Source organism: Cebidichthys violaceus, unplaced genomic scaffold (genome assembly GCF_023349555.1).
Source record: "Cebidichthys violaceus isolate CVI_PGR_0920_01 unplaced genomic scaffold, fCebVio1.0.p SCAF_72, whole genome shotgun sequence".
Lineage (NCBI taxonomy): Eukaryota > Metazoa > Chordata > Actinopteri > Perciformes > Stichaeidae > Cebidichthys > Cebidichthys violaceus.
The window spans coordinates 812,518-830,468 of NW_027176950.1; the positions used below are offsets into that span (position 1 = coordinate 812,518).

General features: G+C 40.9%; 2 protein-coding genes across 2 annotated transcripts in view; both read left to right on the top strand.

Annotated features, from left to right (window-relative positions):
* The first annotated feature begins 767 nt into the window (after nucleotides 1-767).
* pdk2a (pyruvate dehydrogenase kinase 2a) lies at nucleotides 768-9,036 on the top strand. The gene is made up of 11 exons (XM_068736821.1): nucleotides 768-970; nucleotides 1,634-1,775; nucleotides 2,232-2,303; nucleotides 2,734-2,918; nucleotides 4,367-4,456; nucleotides 4,678-4,755; nucleotides 5,137-5,216; nucleotides 5,326-5,424; nucleotides 6,401-6,511; nucleotides 6,861-6,974; nucleotides 7,134-9,036. Exons 1-11 carry the CDS (start codon nucleotides 853-855, stop codon nucleotides 7,275-7,277), a joined length of 1,233 nt encoding a protein of 410 aa, XP_068592922.1. The 5' UTR covers nucleotides 768-852; the 3' UTR covers nucleotides 7,278-9,036.
* Nucleotides 9,037-13,250: 4,214 nt separating this feature from the next.
* myo1d (myosin 1D) overlaps nucleotides 13,251-17,951 on the top strand; it is an 89,854-nt gene continuing 85,153 nt past the window's right edge. The window contains exon 1 of the mRNA XM_068736718.1: nucleotides 13,251-13,745. Coding sequence (XP_068592819.1) covers nucleotides 13,651-13,745 — 95 coding nt within the window. The 5' untranslated portion in view covers nucleotides 13,251-13,650. The remainder of the gene's footprint in view (nucleotides 13,746-17,951) is intronic.

The following is a 17,951-nucleotide window of genomic DNA, read 5'->3' on the forward strand; positions in this document are numbered from 1 at the left end:
TGTGCACTTTATTTTATATTCTATTGTAATTTTGAATATGTTCAATTTCTATTTATTGCACTGTCTTGATTGTTGTTGATTGTTTGATGTTATTGTTTGTTATTGTTTAATGTTATGCACTTTCCGCCATGACAAATTCCTTGTAGGTGAAAACTTTCTTGGCAATAAATTGTTCTGATTCTGATTCTGATTTACATTATATGGATAAAATGCAGATGGGAAATCTCTAACTTTGTGTAAACAGTTTGTGTTTGTCTCATTCCAGTTTTAACATGACAATGACCAGCGTGCCCAAAGCCAGCTCCAAAAAGAAATCATCTATTCATTATTCTTGGTAAATTCTATATACATGAGTGTATGTTTACAAGTCTGTGCAAGTTTACAGCATTTTGCTGTCTCTTATTGACAATTTGTGGAATTGTACTTGTGCAATTGTTAAAGAAAAAAAACAAAATAAAGAAATAGTTTTCCCAGCTCGGTGTGGGAACGCTTCCCTGTCCTCCACAGAAGTCTGATGACTAAACTCAACACCTCCGGCATGAACCGGACCGCCGACTGTGAGCCACATCCCATTCAGTCACGTGTGTTGTTTGTTCGACCACTGATTAGTTAATCACCTATTTATGCCATCGAAGGAGAAGCGGCCTCTGTGAGCGTCGAAACTTCACTAGCCCCGCCCTCCAGGACTTCCCATTGGCCAGCCCGGAACGTAAATAATAAAATCCCGGCCTCCCTATTGGCTGCGGCTCGCTGCTCTTGCCCGGCCGCCCCTGTTGTCCGGCGGTCAGTTTGGAGGATTCCTAGCTTAGCATCGGACCTTTGTGGACACCGGACCCCTCCACAGCTGCAGTAATGAAGTTCGTTCGGTTCATCATGAAAAACGCCGCGTTGGCCAGCGTGCCCAAACACATCGAACATTTCTCCAAATTCTCCCCCTCACCGCTCTCCATGAAGCAGTTCCTCGATTTCGGTGAGTATTGATCTGCGATCGGATGGCTCATTGTGGACGGAACTACACTCAGGGAGCGATGTGCAGACGCGATTCTCCAATGGTGCGTGTTAGTGGAGTCACCATCTGCTCTGCACAGGGTTCCTCTGAAGCAGCGTAGTGCTCACAGTGCAGAGTGTTGCATCATATCTCTCTGCACTGTTTGGGCCCTGTGACAAAAACAGTTGCTCCTTCTAATAATGAACATACTAATAGTTTGTAGAACAAAGTCTCTCAGCAGATTGCAAATTGTGCAGAGGAATCCAGTATTATTTACTGAGCAAAATGCTTATATCCAATATTTAATAATAATAATTATTGTTATGGTTATTTGTATTATCTATAAGTTATTTTTTAAATGAATCAAATAGTCGTGTGATCGAAATGCATAATATTTCAGTGCCCAAATTGTTTGTTTTGCCAAAACCATCCGTTCAAAATCAACTTACTATCACATTCACTGTTGATTAATTTAATTTCCAACCGACTGTCTAAAAAGTATTTCTAAAAACCCAAATATGTTAAATCATTTAAGTTGAAGAAAAAGCAGAAACTCTTCACATTTTCGACATGTTGCTTGTTAAATGATGATATCAACATATGGCCTCAGCTCTGCTTGTTGTTTTCCTCTCTGTGATGACTCAGGTTCCATCAACGCCTGTGAGAAGACGTCCTTTGTCTTCCTGAGACAGGAGCTCCCGGTGAGACTCTCCAACATTATGAAGGAAATCAACCTGCTGCCCAACAGGCTGCTCACCACCCCGTCTGTGCAGATAGTGCAGAGCTGGTGAGTGAAACCGGGGCGGTGTGTTTCTGTTGTTGTTGTGACAACGTCTCCACTGTGGCACATTGTGCCAAAACTAAAGAGCAGACCGAGTCTCTCTCAGTCACTCATTAAAACGTGTTTGAAACCAGATTCCCCCCCGACGAGTGAGACGTTTCCAGGCCCAGCTGTTGACTCTGTGTATGGTCATGTAGTAGGACGGTTGGCCAAGCTGAACTGTTTCCAACTCGCCCTGTGAAGGGGAAAGGCTCTCAGCCGTGAACTTTACCCTAGTTTCTCCTCTTCCGTCACGTGATCTTGTTTTCAGGAGCTGCTTGCCTTTGCTTTGTGACGAATGAACTACAGAACCAGGAACTTTAATGAATGAACTTCCTGCAGGACTCACTCAACTGTTTGTCTTCCATATGACAACAAACGTGTTTGTGTGTGAACGTCTTTATTTATGTTTTTTTTTGTCAGGTACATCCAGAGTTTAATGGAGATCCTTGAATTCCTAGACAAGAATCCTGATGACTTCAAAGTCCTGGGAGAGTGAGTTCCTCATTTTGCTCGACAGTCTCACATTTGTTTATTGACGAGATTGAACGGCTCAACCTTTTAATATTTAAAGTTACTGTGAGGAACTTTTAACTGGCTGTGAAACAGTCTCAGTTTAATACTGATGCCTCTATGTGACTTATAAAAGTAAGGCATGGGAGGACCAGGACTGAGAGGGGCAGACTGTCAGACCCTGCTGCAGTAAAATGAGGTTTTCTAAAGGGACTCTGGTGCTTCAAACACTACCACTTTAGTCCACAGGGGCCGCCAAAATCAACACAAAATGAAAATTCCTCCAAGTAGCTTTAAATGAAGCCTGAAGTTGTTGAAGTGTCTTTTTTTCCATGTCACATTATTGGGAAAATACTATTTTAATGCTTTTTGATGCTAATTAATTTGCTTATTGTCCTGCTGCGCTCCCCAGGTTTGTTGACACTTTAGTGACCATCAGAAACAGGCACAACGATGTCGTGCCGACTATGGCCCAGGGTATCATCGAATACAAAGAGACCTTCCCCCAGGACCTAGTGACCAACCAGAACATCCAGTACTTCCTGGACCGCTTCTACATGAGCCGCATCTCCATCCGCATGCTCATCAACCAGCACAGTGAGGAGCATTCCATCATTTCTTTGGATTGCCTGCATGCGATCAGATATGAGCTCTAAAAACATTCCAAACACGTAAATCTGGTTTAGTCAAAAGTTACTCTTCTTGCGTTGTGTCTGTAATGAATATTTTCATACCAGTTTGTGTGACATTATTATTTTACTCCCTCTGCTCACTGTCACTCTCTCGACACCCAGGGGGAAAAACAAGTCTCTCCACTCTGAAATAATCTTAAAAAAATAAATAATATGTCGTCTCACAAACTTATTTTTATTTATTGTCACATCCATTATAGATTTTTTTTTTTTTTTTTTTTTATGTGGGATGTTTTTGTTTGCCTGGGGAACAGTTTGAATCTAGTCAGGCTTCACGTCATAAAGTTTATAGATAAACATGCAGCATGCGGTGCAGAATCATTAGGGGATGTAAACAGAAGCAAACAGGATATAAACTACTGGATTTTCTTTCGTCAACACTTTAGATAGATGTCCCGTCCTCATGTCAATGTGTCCTCGTGTAAGACACTAAACCCCAGATCTCAAATTGAATCTACCAAATGAATGTATTACAACATTTTAAAGGTACAGTGTGTATCATTTAAAGGGATCAATTGGCAGAAATGGAACATAATATTAAAAGTATGTTTTCTTTAGTGTATAATCACCGTTTATACCTGCATACAGAGTAGGTCCTCTTCACAGAGACGGCCACCATGTTTCTACAATAGCCCAGAACGGACAAACCAAACACCGGCTCTAGAGAGGGACATGCGTGTTTTAGCTTCAGACACCTACGAGCATAACATACGGGATAAGCAACCTCACTGCTAGATGCCGCCAGATCCGACACGCTGGCCCTTTAACTGGCGAATATCTGATTTGGCTTAAAACACACTTGATTGTCTTCTTCTTTCCTTTTATGCATTGATTCCAGTTTTTTTTCATATCATAACTTAAGACTAAACTATTTGAGCAGCAGATTTCCTGCTCTGTGAGGACAACAACATGCCGTTCAGAGTCGTGTTTATCATCGTGAGCTCGTAGACTTATCGTCATCGGTCATGTGGAACAAAGATTGTTGATGCATATCTTGTCGATGGTGTAATCTACGACCGCAGCATGAAAGAGAATTTACAGTAGCAGCTGATATTTCTTTTACGGCGTGTTTTGGCTTCTTTGCACTTTTGTTATTAGTAGTACTTGTTGTGTTATTAGGGTTACTGGTCTGGGTATCAACATACTTCAATACTTTCTGGGTACCAAAGTACCATAAGGTGGAACGCAAGATTGGCTTATTTTGTCATATAGAAAAATATTTTTTTAGAATAAAGTGTATATTCTTCAAAAAGAAAAGTATGATCTTTGCTGATGTTGTTGTTTGCTGTGGATAATTACAGATGGCACACTTTGTGCTTTCTGTACTTAACTTGGTTCTTGTGTTCTCTGCAGCTCTTATTTTTGATGGAACCCTCAACCCGGTCCACCCGAACACCATTGGGAGCATTGACCCCCACTGTGAAATCGGCGATGTCGTCCAGGGTAAATATGAATTATGTTTGGAGTTAAAAGGGTTCGATGAGCTATGTCAAATATAATCTGACTTCTAAAGAACAATAGCTTTGATGTGCTACCCTGATGTCTTTCTAAGCTTTTCATTCTATTGATTACTACTTAAACACCAACGCTGAACAGGTTTTCTTTGTATTGTGATCATAATTTCTGACTTTTATCTCTTTTTTTATTTTTATTTTTTGTGTCAGATGCTTTCCACAGTGCCAAGATGCTGTGTGACCAGTACTACCTCCGCTCCCCTGATCTGATTCTCCAGGAGATGTGCAGTAAGCTTACATTCATTTAATCTGGCAGGTTAAATACAAACCCGATTTCACTCTTAATACCGACGCCCCAAAGGGCAAAAGTCCTCGTCGTTCGTTCAAGAGATTTAAATAAAGGACAAATGGAGCCGAGTCCTCTGTGTGTGTACACACAGCAGAGTGTTTGTATGTGAATTAGCGTTCAGCCAGATGGACCTGAGAGGCCTCTAATTATAGCAGTGAAGCTCAAGTAAAAGGCGAAATGAGCCCGGCTGACTGCATCAGACAATATTGACACGCGGACCCTCTCAGACAGCAAAACCAGAGCGTAGCAGAATAATTGCCACCGATAATGCATTTTGAATAAAGCAGAATGAATTAAGAAGCCGTTTGTCTTTTGTGCAGGTAAGAAGAAGAAGAACCTTCCGATGAGCATCGTGTACGTTCCCTCTCACCTCTATCACATGCTGTTTGAGCTCTTTAAGGTGCGACACATCCCGTGGTTTTTATTTACAGACCAATGAATGATTTTACAATGAAAGAAATACATTTAAAAACTACTTTAAGATGTCTTTTTTTTTTTTTTTTTTGTAGAATGCCATGAGGGCCACAATTGAGACTCACGACAACAGCAACACCCTCCCACCCATCCAAGTCATGGTGTCTCTGGGAGACGAGGACATGTCAATCAAGGTGGGTTGCAAGTTAAAAGTGCAGCTTCTTGAAATAGACAAATAAAACTTTTGGATATTTTGGTAAAAGCGTGAAGAGCAAAGAGGGACTCCGTTCTCCCTGGAGCTCCCCCTCCCCCTCCCCTGTAATGTTCACACACTTATTAATAGCAGGTGGATTGGAGTTTTTAAATTGTCTGTGGGCGTGTTTTTATGTTTGTAAGCTCTTGTGTGAACAGAACATTTTTAACGAGTTTAATGAAGCCCGTAAAGATGAAACGCTTTCACTAAGTTAATCTTTTAGACTGTTCAAATCAGTTTAGTATTACATTAATTAATAAAACGGCCCTATTGAACACAATACCTTTTGCTTTCAAAGCTAAGAGAGTCACCTCTTTTTTGTTGTTGCTACCAGAATCCTCCTCTAAACCCGTTATGTAACGACTTCACCCTCAGTTAATCACAGTGCTGATCGGAAAACAGAGCTACTGAGCTCTGATAAGATTAACTGCATGGGTGTTCATAGCTCGTCTTAATACCCATGTTGTTCCCGCTTGTTGTGACTCATTCATAAAGAAATACTTGAAGCTGCACCAAACAACATTTTTATGTCCACAATAGCTTCAATTTCTGTTTCATGTGAAAAGTGAAGAACACACTGATAATCACCAGACTCCCCCTTAGCTTAGCACTTTCTATTATCTTTCAGCTCAGTGTTTTGGTTTTCTAGTATTAAAAAGCCGGCATTGACTTTGTTTGCGAGCCCTTTCTTTGATCTGCCTCCTCTACCAGTTGGCCATTTGCACGTTTACCATGACGATATGTGCGTTAAACGGTCAGAGGGCCGTTGAGTTGAGGCCATGTGTTCAGGACAGGCGCCTCCACTTCTCTGTGGCTCAGCGCTGTTCAAGGACCTCACGTCATTCTCTGTCCTCTCCCCGTCTCACCTCTCTGTGTCGGCCCGTCTCACCTCTGTTTCTGACCTACTTTGTCTGCAGGTGAGCGACAAGGGTGGAGGTGTCCCCTTTCGGAGGATCGAGAACCTCTTCAGCTACATGTTCTCCACTGCTCCGGCTCCACAGATAGGAGAGCGCACACGGCCTCCCCTGGTACGTAGAGATGCAGGCGGTGGGGTGTTATCTACTCGTTTCATTTATTGAAAAATATTTTCTATATTTATCTATCTTTCTCTATATGTGTGTGTGTGTGTGTGTGTGTGTGTGTGTGTGTGTGTGTATATATTATATATAATTTTAATTTCAATACAGTCTCCAAGCAAGAAAATGCTCATTCAGCCTTTTATTTAGACTCTCTTACTATTTAAAAATTTAAATCCTCATCGTTGAGGATCCACAATACATAAAGCAAACTTGTTCCATGGAGGAGCGCTCCTGCTCGCAGTGTGACGGAGAACAAAGCCTTCTTAAACCCTTGATCCCCCCCCCTCTCTCTGAACAGGCTGGCTTCGGCTACGGTCTGCCCATCTCCCGTCTCTACGCCCAGTACTTCCAGGGGGACCTGCAGCTCTACTCCATGGAGGGCCACGGCACGGACGCCGTCATCTACCTGAAGGTGAGCCAGACGTGGTGATCGTGCACAAAACTGTGACGTGACGCCAAAAGAGTTTGAAAGTAGAGAGAAGGACTGCCTTGTGGCAACAACTCTGCAGACCCGTGAAGCCAGGTATGACAGGATATTTGTAATTACAAGCCGTCCCTCCTGTCCCCATAGGCGCTGTCCACAGACTCCATCGAGAGGCTGCCGGTGTACAACAAAACCGCTCTGAAGAACTACAAAGTGAGCCAAGAGGCCGACGACTGGTGCATACCCAGTAAAGAGCCTCTAGATCTGAGCATCTATAAGGTTCCCAAGTGAAAGTGTCCCGGTGCTTGGAGCCCACACACCACGAAGCCTTCATATTCCCACGTCGTCATCTGTCAGGGCAGATGTGTGCACCGAACCTTTTTTGTCTAATGAGAGAGAGTCATCTCCAGACTTAACTTAGGTTTTTAGCAATCTTCATGTTGCTTTTAGTCCTTGTTGTTCTTTTGGGTTCTTCATAGGGAAATAGAAAACAGCTACTAACCGATAGGACTTTGGGAGATGCAGCTCCAGTGTTGCGTCATGTGCAGGTAGAGACGGAGCATGTTATAGGTTTGGTGTTGAGACTGAAAAAAAAAAAAAAGTGTGAGTATGAGGACCGATGCAGAGGAGGGTTTAAAATATTCCAGTTTTAAGACACATGCTGCAGATGTTTGAGCAGCCACAAATGGAGGTGTTCAGTTGAACCTCATCCTGTAGGAAGAGTCACCCAAGCCTTATAGTAGCAACTTCACCCAAAGGCTCATTTCATCGAAATACTTGAATTATCTGAAATAATACTCCTGTTGCACCGTGTTAATGTTGAGAGTACTGTAATACCGTTGGATCCGTAGAGTTGAACAAATGACTTTTAAATTGATCTGTTGTTGTGCTTTCTGCATGGATAATCGTCGGAGCTTTTGATATTTCCGACTTTAAATCACAGTATTCGCGTTGACTGATAAGATACGGCTTTATCTTAGCGTCAGTTTTTTTCTGGACCGGGCTGAATGTAATCCACTCTTCTTCTGTGCATTAATTTGCATTCATTACGGAGACAGAGAGTGGATTGATAGAGCAGCTAAAGGGCCCATGTGCTCTGTGATACAGCAGGCTTTTAGAGCCAGCCACCAGAGGATCTGCCACAATTTTGTTTGTGAGGTTTAAGCCGAGTTCAATTGAGGCCAGTGTTATTAAAACCCCAGGAGGCAGTGTATGCCATGTTTCAGTTCTCTGTGATCCCATAAAGCGAGGTCAGTCTCAGATTGTCTTTTTACACTGTGCCATACAAGGAGAGAAATGTTCCCGGGTCCATATGTGTTGAAAATGCACAGATTTATTTTGTATTAAATTAATCTTAAATCATACAGTAAGTTAAAGGTTATTTTTATAGCTACGCGACTGAAAATATTGTACATAGTGTGAATACAGTCCACAAAATAAAGAACAACTTAAATACAAAATGCTTCTCTTGTGCTTTTTCATTCTGGTGTGTCTGTGTGAGTGAGTGAGTGAGTGGACGACAGTTCATTAGGTGGGAACAGGCGATTGATTGTATCGATCAGTGGAGGATCCCCGCGGTGTTGTCTTCTCTGTGTGGGACGAACAGAGGGAAACTAAACGTGGTTTGTTTTTACCTCTGTGTCACTGGATCTGTTCTGGATCCTGTGGTGAGATCAAGTTCAGCAACTCTACCCTGCAGCCATTCCAGCTCCAGACCCTCGGGCACAAAAACAATAAATCTTTCCACCACAGAAAGATTTATGTCGGTAGAAGTTTCCAGCCCTGCTTGGTGTTCCTCTGCCTGTGGACGAAGAGTGACGCACTGGATCACACTTCTAGAACCCGGGCCCAGAGCCCAGTAAGACAGAGGTCATGATGGGGAAACGGACGGGTCACGGTCTTCTGGTTGTTGGGGAATGTGAGACTCATGCAGCCAAAAGAGTTCTAATAATAGATAATAAGCTTCTTTACACTGTATGAAAACAGATGGAGGTTAGTGTGTCATGTGTTAGTCATGGCAGGAGTGAAAATAAAGTGTCTGCTGATCGTGTATTGTAATTTATGTGTTTCACTTTGATGTTAAATGAAAAGTTCTCACAATAGTTTTTTTCTTTAACTACCCCACAGTTTAAATGAGCTACACCTGAACCAGCTACTACATTAAAATGCTACTTAATTAACTGATCTTTTATAATATAAAAATGTTCAGTATTTCATAATACATGGAAAAAAAAATGACATTCTAAAAGGGTACATTTTGCATAATGAGTACTTTTACGCAAACTTCACGTACTTTTATGTACTTTAAGTGAAAGTTTGAGTGCAGAATTTGTCACTGTGGTTTTGCTTTGTTAAAAGTTTATAGCAATGACATCATTGTCTATAAACTGATAAACTTGAACTTTAAAGGATCAACAAAATACTGCATCTCGCTTGAACTTAAATGTATTCTTTAAATTTGACTGTATATGATATAATATATAATGTATATACATAGTATTTTTTTATTTGAAGAAAGAAAGAAAAGTTAGAAGTCAACCAAAATAAAACAAGAGTATTTGTTAATGTTATAAATAAAAGTGTAAGTTTAATAAAATGAACAAAAGAAAATGCAAATTTGGTACAAAAAGAATCTCATTTATGTTTATTTATGTTGTGTTTTTTTAAAAGAAGAGAAAGAAAAAACAGGTGGCAAGTTTTTGTCTTCGGTCAACTGGCTTTAATATTTATATTCATAATATATATACAATTAAGAAGTAGTTTTGACTAAGCATAGAGTCTGGCACATTTTTTGGGAAACTGTGATCAATGACAGATCCGGCAGGTAGCAGATGTCAAGTGAGGCTTATTTTACAGGCCGACTAGTCAACAACAGCAGCAACAGCAGCTGATCTATGTGGCCAGAGAACCAGGATGTTTACCTCCAGGCCACCACAGCTACACAGAGTGGAAAGAATCCAACAGTGCCCTTCTCCTTATCGCATACAAACAACAGGCTGATAGACTCTCCATAGCAACAGGGACTGCTGCAGCACAGCGACAGGAACATCATGTCCAATATCTGCACCGTTGTGTGGAACTACTGTAAAACACGAGGGGAGCAATAAATAAGTGAATATGTCTCTTATGTAAGGTTATATTTTAAAGAGTGATTTACTCTGCACAGATTCTGTTCAGCATGAGCTGCAGCCTTTAATAATAAATACAAAACCAAGATCAGAAATCACAACTACATAAAACTTCACCCACATTAAGTTAACAAACACACAAACCCTGTTGCTAAGAAAAGTAACAATTAACCAGAATGAATAACACATTTTTGGCTTTTTAAATTTCTCAATAATTTCAGTTGTGTTAATGCATTTGGCATACATTTTAGCAAAGCAGTGAGTTTTTTTATTATATTTTGGAAGTTAAACCTCATATTATCTCCTATAATAAGTATATAATAAACTGTGTTGCCAAAATACGGACGCCCTGGCTTCAATATTGTAATTTCTCCCCCAGATTACGGGGAGAATAACATGCTGTTTTCCTGGTGTCCACTAGGGGCATTGCTGCTGTATTATGGGTCACTGCACTGTTTGATGCAATGCATCAAAGTGTGTAATACACTACAGAGGCATGGTGTAAACAAACTTAATTAATGAATATTTGGTGGTTATGATCAGGATTTAAGTTGGTTAAAATACTTCATTCAGTGAAGTTGTGAATAAATTATATATATATATATATATATATATATATATATATATATATATATATATATATATATATATATATATATATATATATATATATATATATATATATATATATATATATATAATTGTTTTCTCATTAGATTGACAATGTGAACTTTTCTGCTGAAGTAATTCATGCCCAGTAAAATCACCAGGCATTTGTACGTTACTCAAAGCAATGCTGCTGTTCCTGCAGTAATCTAATGTGATTATACAATAAGTAAGTGAGAAACCATTTTTACATAACCATTGAGCAACTGTTGTTGTCACCAGATGGTTGTCTTAGCTGAGGCTGCGTTTGTAACTTCTCAAAGTCTGTGAGTACGAGCTTTGCTCTCCGATGTTACGAAGCCTGAAGGCAGACGGAGCTTAAGATTCATACATTATGCAACTAAAGTTTTGTGTTTTTTTTCCTTTCCCCAGATGTTGCTCTGCACAGACAGAACTGTGCTGAGCTTTTGTCACACTGAACTGTAAAGAGAATAGAACATTCATTATATTAAAGGCAATTACTTACAAAGTCGTGTGACAGACTGTTTTCAGGCTGAGCTGAAGCTTTTTGTGCAAGTAAAAATCTACGTACAAGTACAAGTACAAGTACAAGTGATTGACAGAAAATGAATCTTCGTTAATCGTTTCTGGTTAAATTTAAGGAATTATATCAAACTTTCTCTGCCTCCAGCTTCTGAAATGTGTTGCTTTTCTTTGTCTTTGTGTCCAGAAACTTAACATCTTCGGGTTTTTGGCCTGTTGGTCGGAAAAAAGATCAATTTGGACTTTAATAAATTACCACTGTACTAAAATCTGTGTTTTTCTGACATTTTATAGACCAACGATTAAAGATTAATAGAGAGAATTATTGTCAGATTATTCGATAATAATAGTTGTTAACTGCAGCCATAACTGTAACCTTATATGCAAAATTTTATTATGGATGGTGTGAAAATTGTCATTTGTAAGGAGACACATCAGACCTTGACACCCACATCACCACAACTCCACCCACTAAAGAAATGTTTGACTAGCAACCAAAAATTCTAATTTTCCATTTAATTTATTCCTTCAACCTTTTAATTATATTTTTTGTTAAGTCCATTTCCCATCATAATGACCTTAATTTTGTTTTACAACTAGGTACTAAATCATTTTGTATTTTAATTTAATCTCTTCAGCTTTTTTGCCCTAAAAACAGTCCAATTTTACAATATTTTGTCTCGTCCTTATGCCTTTTCAGAAATACAAAAGTCCTGCCTCTGTCTGCTCTGGACTCGACATGAGCTGCAACATGAATATGTTAATCCTTAAATATTATAAATCTGCAAGAATTTGCAGCATTTCAAATCTAAGCTAAAAGAAAAAAAGTGCTGACTTTGCTGCTTCACAGGATATGGAGAGTCTCAGGTGTGAACAAACAACACTTCAGCTGAATGCTCTGACTCAGGTCCTCTACAGTCTGTCTCCATCAGCACATCAGCTACTGGATGTCAAATGATATTCAATCACAGATGTCAGAAAAGAGGCCAGAGGGAAAAACATTGTTCTTTACGTAAAATATAATGATTCTTTAAGTGCTGCATCACTCTGTCCTCTGCAGACTTAATCAAATGGTTCAAATGGTGACGAGCCAGATTGTTCTGTATTTACTTTAATGTGATGATGACAATTGTCTTTCTTTTTCGACCAGAGGCTGGTCTTATCTCTTATCTCTGTGGACAAATGTGGCGGGGCCTCACCCGAAGAGAAGGGAGAGCATCGTCACCCACAGGGTGAGTGGCCAGAGGAACTGAAGAAGACTGTGGAGGAAGAACTGCTGGGCCCTCTGATCCACCATCATCCAGGTCAAGAGATGTCCCTTCAACTAGGCCTGCTATGTCTACAAGTTCAGTGAACTGTCATCTATCTATCTATCTATCTATCTATCTATCTATCTATCTATCTATCTATCTATCTATCTATCTATCTATCTATCTATCTATCTATCTACAGATACTTCCCTGTGTTAACCACCAGGTGGCGCACTCACACCAGTGTACTATTGCTAGTGGAGACTTGGACGCAGCAGTCAGTTCTTGGTGTTCAGCTTCTCGTTTAGGAGCTTTTTCAGACTGGAGGCCTCATTCAGAACCAGATCAGAGGAACCGACTCAGACCCGATCTGTCGGTCGATAACGGTTCAAAGTCAGCAGGTTGAATCGAGAAGGCTGCACACTCTCATCTATGAACCACAGTCCTCTCTTTCATATCCCATTGAGAATAACTCAGATGAGCTGTAATTCTTCCTTTTATGGTAACAGAGGGCATCATACACGTCGGTACGTTTTCTCCCTGCGACTGTTTTACAACTTAGAGGAGGCCCCGTCATCACCGAAATATGTATCAGGAACAGCGGAGCTGTGGTCTCCACAACTATTTGACCAGTCCGACCAGCACCTCTCACCACCGCAGGGCGGGGGGCGGGGTTACGAAGAGGCGGCTCTCAATCCGATTGGCAGAGGTGTCGGCCCGCTGGGACGACAGGAGAGAGAAACTCCAGGAAAACGGACGGACCTCTCGCGTACGATGTAACGGGGACGGTTACTTTTTTTTTTTGCGTAAAGGGGGAACTTTGGACGGACATGAGGATATGCTGGGATACTTCACGACTTCAAATATAGAAAAGCCGGACTCGTTAGGGGAAAATAGTTATTTCACTATTTAAAGCCACAAGGAATAAAAAAACAAAACACATTACATTTTTTTCGAGCGTAATCAAACTGAAATTCCAGTTTGACGGATGAAAACGTGTCCACTGAGGAGAGGAGGCGTGCACAGGAGCCCATCAATGCTCACCTTTGGTCGGCACTTCAAAGCAACTTGTTGTTAAAACTTTATTATTTTTCCACGAGTTTAAAACAACAACAACAACAACAAACAGGTATCAGCATGGCAGAGCACGAGAGCCTGGAGTATGGGAAAGCGGATTTTGTGCTTTTGGACAACGTGTCTATGGAGGAGTTCATGACGAACCTAAAACTCAGGTAAGCGGCCATTCACCTTTTTGTAAATCCACGCATGCTCCGTAGGATAACGAGAGAAAACACACACACACACACACACACACACACACACACACACACACACACACACACACACACACACACACACACACACACACACACAGACGGGGTCTGAGGGCGACCTTAGTGTCTTTTCAAGCATCACTTTATCTGGATATGTGTCCGGTTGTAACAGGTGCTACACGAGTGTTTTCACGTGCATTTGTTGCACAACTTGCCGAACAACCCAGCAGGACGTTGTCATTGTCCGCACCTGTAGCCACGCCGCAGTACAGCTGCTGGAGCGATGCCACCGCATTCATGTGGTCACAGCTTTCGATCAAACCGGTATTGTAGTTTGGAAACATGCTGACTCCACCTAACCTGCACACACACCTACACACACACCTACACACACACACACACACACACACACACACACACACACACACACACACACACACACACACACAGAGTGTTCTGCAGACCGATTCTCGTGCAGGCCGGTTTCTATCAGCTGTGTTGACAGTGGCTCGGTGTCAAGCATGCTGTTTTTTTGTGAATGAACAGAGCAGTTGTGGTTCATACGTTCACATCGTCCTCACCTCTGACTGTGATGAAAGTGTAACTGATCCCTGACGTCATGGAGAGAGTTTGAGGTGGTGGTGGACAGTGATGGTGCAGTAGAGGACATCAGCAGTGTGGGTTTCTACTGCAGGAAACTCCTCTGCGTTAGTACTGTGGTGGGTCTTTGACAGCACAGCTGATGATAGAGCAGCAGCTGATCTGACTTTAGAACAAGTTGTGGTGTAATATTAACACGATTAAAGGTGAGATATTGTCCAAGTTTGACAAGAAAATGGTCTGAAATTGTCCCGTCAAAGCAAATGTTGAGGACGTACTGTATGTGCATAGAAAGCAAAAATATGTCCCTGAATGATTGTTTTTCGAAGCCAAATATTTCTTAGGAGCTGAGCTGTTTTGTCTTTGTGGGAGTTGAGTACCATTTGTTTGTGTCTTATTGTTTGAATATTCTGGAATGTTTGTTTCCTTTATTGATTTGTTTCAAGTTTGATCTCAAAAGCCTGGAAAAGAAGGCTTAGAAGATTAACTATTCAATTAATCATTACCTTTTATTTCTAGGTTACAATTTCTGCTTTGTTAATAATCTATAAGATAAGACGTTATTGATTCCCAGGGGGAGAAATTCTCATGTTACCACAGTACAAGAAACCATGATAGGAAACCAATAACAAGCTATTAAAAACCAGCAAAATAAGAAAATCTATAAACATCACATAAAGGTACATCACAATATTTAGGCCGTATACATAAGTAGTGGTGTAAATCACAAGTTTCATCACGATACGATACTGTATTGATTATTTGCGATCGATCGATATGAGATGATGTCTTTTGCTCGTTTATATTTATATCAACTCACAAAAACTGAAAACTGAACAACTGAAATATGATTTGACGGTTTTGTTACTGAGCTTTTATTAATAGTGACATGTTATGGGAATTTCAAGATACAGGCGTATCTTAAAGACGATGATGTGTATCGATGTCGTCACTTTGCACATAGACTGTATATGTGCAGAAGTAAAGAGTCTTGTATTAATGAAGGTCTGATCATGTGATTGTGCACGTTCTTCTCTGTATTGGTTCTTGTTCGTATTCATTTTCAGTGTCTTGTCAGCTCGTGCAGGCGGCACACACTGCAGCTGTACTAAGACACGCTTAATAAAACCTTCATCACCTCCTCACTCGGGTGACGTACAGAGTTTCCGACAGTGTTCCAGACGCAGCGGTGACCTGTGGGATAAATATTTGGAGGGTTTGAAGGATGCATGTTTTCCCTTCTATGGCCAAGAAGAGTGAGCTACAGGACCTCCTTTATACTAAGAGGGAATGTCCTCCACACCAAAATATTTGGGTTTCCTTTTCTACCATCAGACTTTTTTCGTCTGAAGAAGCTCTTGCAGATATTACTTTGTTGACAGAGTATAATACAGGAAACAATATTCAACTATTAGAAGTCTATTTTGGTCTTTATCTGTGATATTGTTGTATTTCATAATAGATAAGAGTCCACAAATGCCAATGTTTCTGTCTTCTTTAATGGGAAAATATGCTGCTTTACCTTTTCTTACAGCACAGTAACTTTAATATTTCTGTGTTTTAGATCGTTTGTTGGATGAAACAAGATTCAAATAAATAGTAAAAGCCATTTTTCACTGTTTTCTAGACCAAACAATGAATTGATTAATCAAGGAAAATGCTCTTTTAACCGTAGAAATGTGAAGCTGAACATGTCTTAAGAGAAGAGAGTCCAGTGTGCGTGTTTCCTGGAGGTTTACGGCCATTCTGGTCAGCTGTGTTTTTGTATCCAAACCTCTTGAATAAGATGAGTTTCGGTGGTGTGAACAGAAGCTCCAGCAGCCCGACAAGAAGACCAGAGAGCAGCCAGACAGCAGCAGCCCTCCTCTCCCTCTTTCTTTTCCCTCCAGCTAGACGGTCCCGGAGGTGGCGTGTGCAGAATGTTATTTGTAGAGGGTGTGACCGGCCAGGAGAGCTTCCTTTTTCTTTTTTTTCTGCTCTTTTTCCCCTCTCGTCCGAGGGAGTGTGAGGTGGGAGTGGACCACTTGAAGGAGGGATCCAGAGGCCAAGAGGCCTCTAATGGTCTCCATTTGTTTTGGAACAGTTATCTCAAAGCCTGCAGGGCCAAAAGCACGTCTGCACATCTCTCCTGGGTGTATTTTTATGCCACACTGCATTGTGGGAAATGGCTGCACACTAAAAGCTTGGTTTTAAAAATACTTAACAAAGTGAATGTTTTGGAGTTTTATTTAGAAGTTGTGGAAGAGCAAATAAAGCATTTTGAGTGCTCCGTCACTGCAGGCCTCATTGAGTGACTCTCCCGTTGACGAGCGTTTCTACTTGTGCCACGTTGAGTTGTGGTAGGCAGTAGAAGTGGCAGCATTTGGAACAGAGTGCTCTCTCTCTGTCTCTCTCTCTCTCTCTGTCTCTCTCTCTGTCTCTCCGTCCCCTCAGACCCAGTTGTTGAAGTTGACATTAACTTGTGTTTTGACTCTGAGGTGGAGCTGCGTGGTCCGGTCCCAGAGAGCCTCCCAGTCCTGAAATAGAGCCCAGCAGATGCCCAGACTTTGTTCTAGAGATGTCTGGAAGGATAAAAGTTCAAGCTAAATTCCTGTAGCGTCTTTGGGAATTTGCCTGAATCGACCAGTCAGCATATAAGATTTCTTGGTCTGAACTAAAGATGACAGCGCGTTACACACTGAAGGGAATTATGGTATCAAAATAAATGTTTTAACAGTGATTGCTCTGATTTTTAATTCATGCACACTGGGATGCTACAAGTCAGACAAAGCTGCAAATAGGCATGAGACAATATGAACACTTCATGTCACCATTATCCTGGACAACATACATGTGATTCAAGCATTATTATCCTGATAATCACCGAAATCACTCTTAAAATGGCTCTGAAACATTCTGACAATTCCCTTTCCCTCATATTCTGTTAAGAAACACATATTTTTTATTGCATTACAGATAGGATGCATCTTGTTTTGTGAAAAACAAGATAGTGTGATTTCTGTTCTTTCTTAATTATTTCCTGTATTTTTTTAAATCAGGCTCTATTTTCACCGTTCTACCAAAAATAGTGAGCTAGGAAGCTTTTTCAGGTCGCTTGTTGACAATATTATTATTGTGAGTGTTTTTATTGCAATCCACGATATCGCGTTGAATATATATCGTCCCATCATTAGCTGCAAATTCTCACCGCAGGATGGATGCCCCGAGGGCTTCAGTCTAGATCTCCTAACAGCCGTCTGAATAAAGATAACTACAGACAAAGTAGAGTTTACAGGAAGCTGTTTCAGCCGGACGGTGGTGAGCGAGGGCTCTCAGTGTGCTGTAGGTCTGATGGTACCGTGAGCCGGGCAGCTGAATGTCTTTATAAGGCGTTGTTTTGTCGGTCCCTTTGGAATTCAGGAAAAAACCCATTCCTGCCATGTGTTTCCCCAAATAATTACAGAGGGATTTCTTCAGTTCTTCCACCAAATGAGTGTCTGATATTGCAGATAAACAATTTAAAAAACCACGACTGCACTTCTTGGTTTTCTTTTTTGTGCAGATGAATGAAACGTGGTCGAGAAG

Bases quoted from the DNA above. Each gene is read 5' to 3' on its own strand.
- pdk2a (XM_068736821.1), top strand. From the start codon at position 853: ATGAAGTTCGTTCGGTTCATCATGAAAAACGCCGCGTTGGCCAGCGTG. The intron at 5,217-5,325 runs GTGCGACACATC...TTTTTTTTGTAG, and splicing joins TGCTGTTTGAGCTCTTTAAG to AATGCCATGAGGGCCACAAT. The intron at 6,975-7,133 runs GTGAGCCAGACG...CTGTCCCCATAG, and splicing joins ACGCCGTCATCTACCTGAAG to GCGCTGTCCACAGACTCCAT.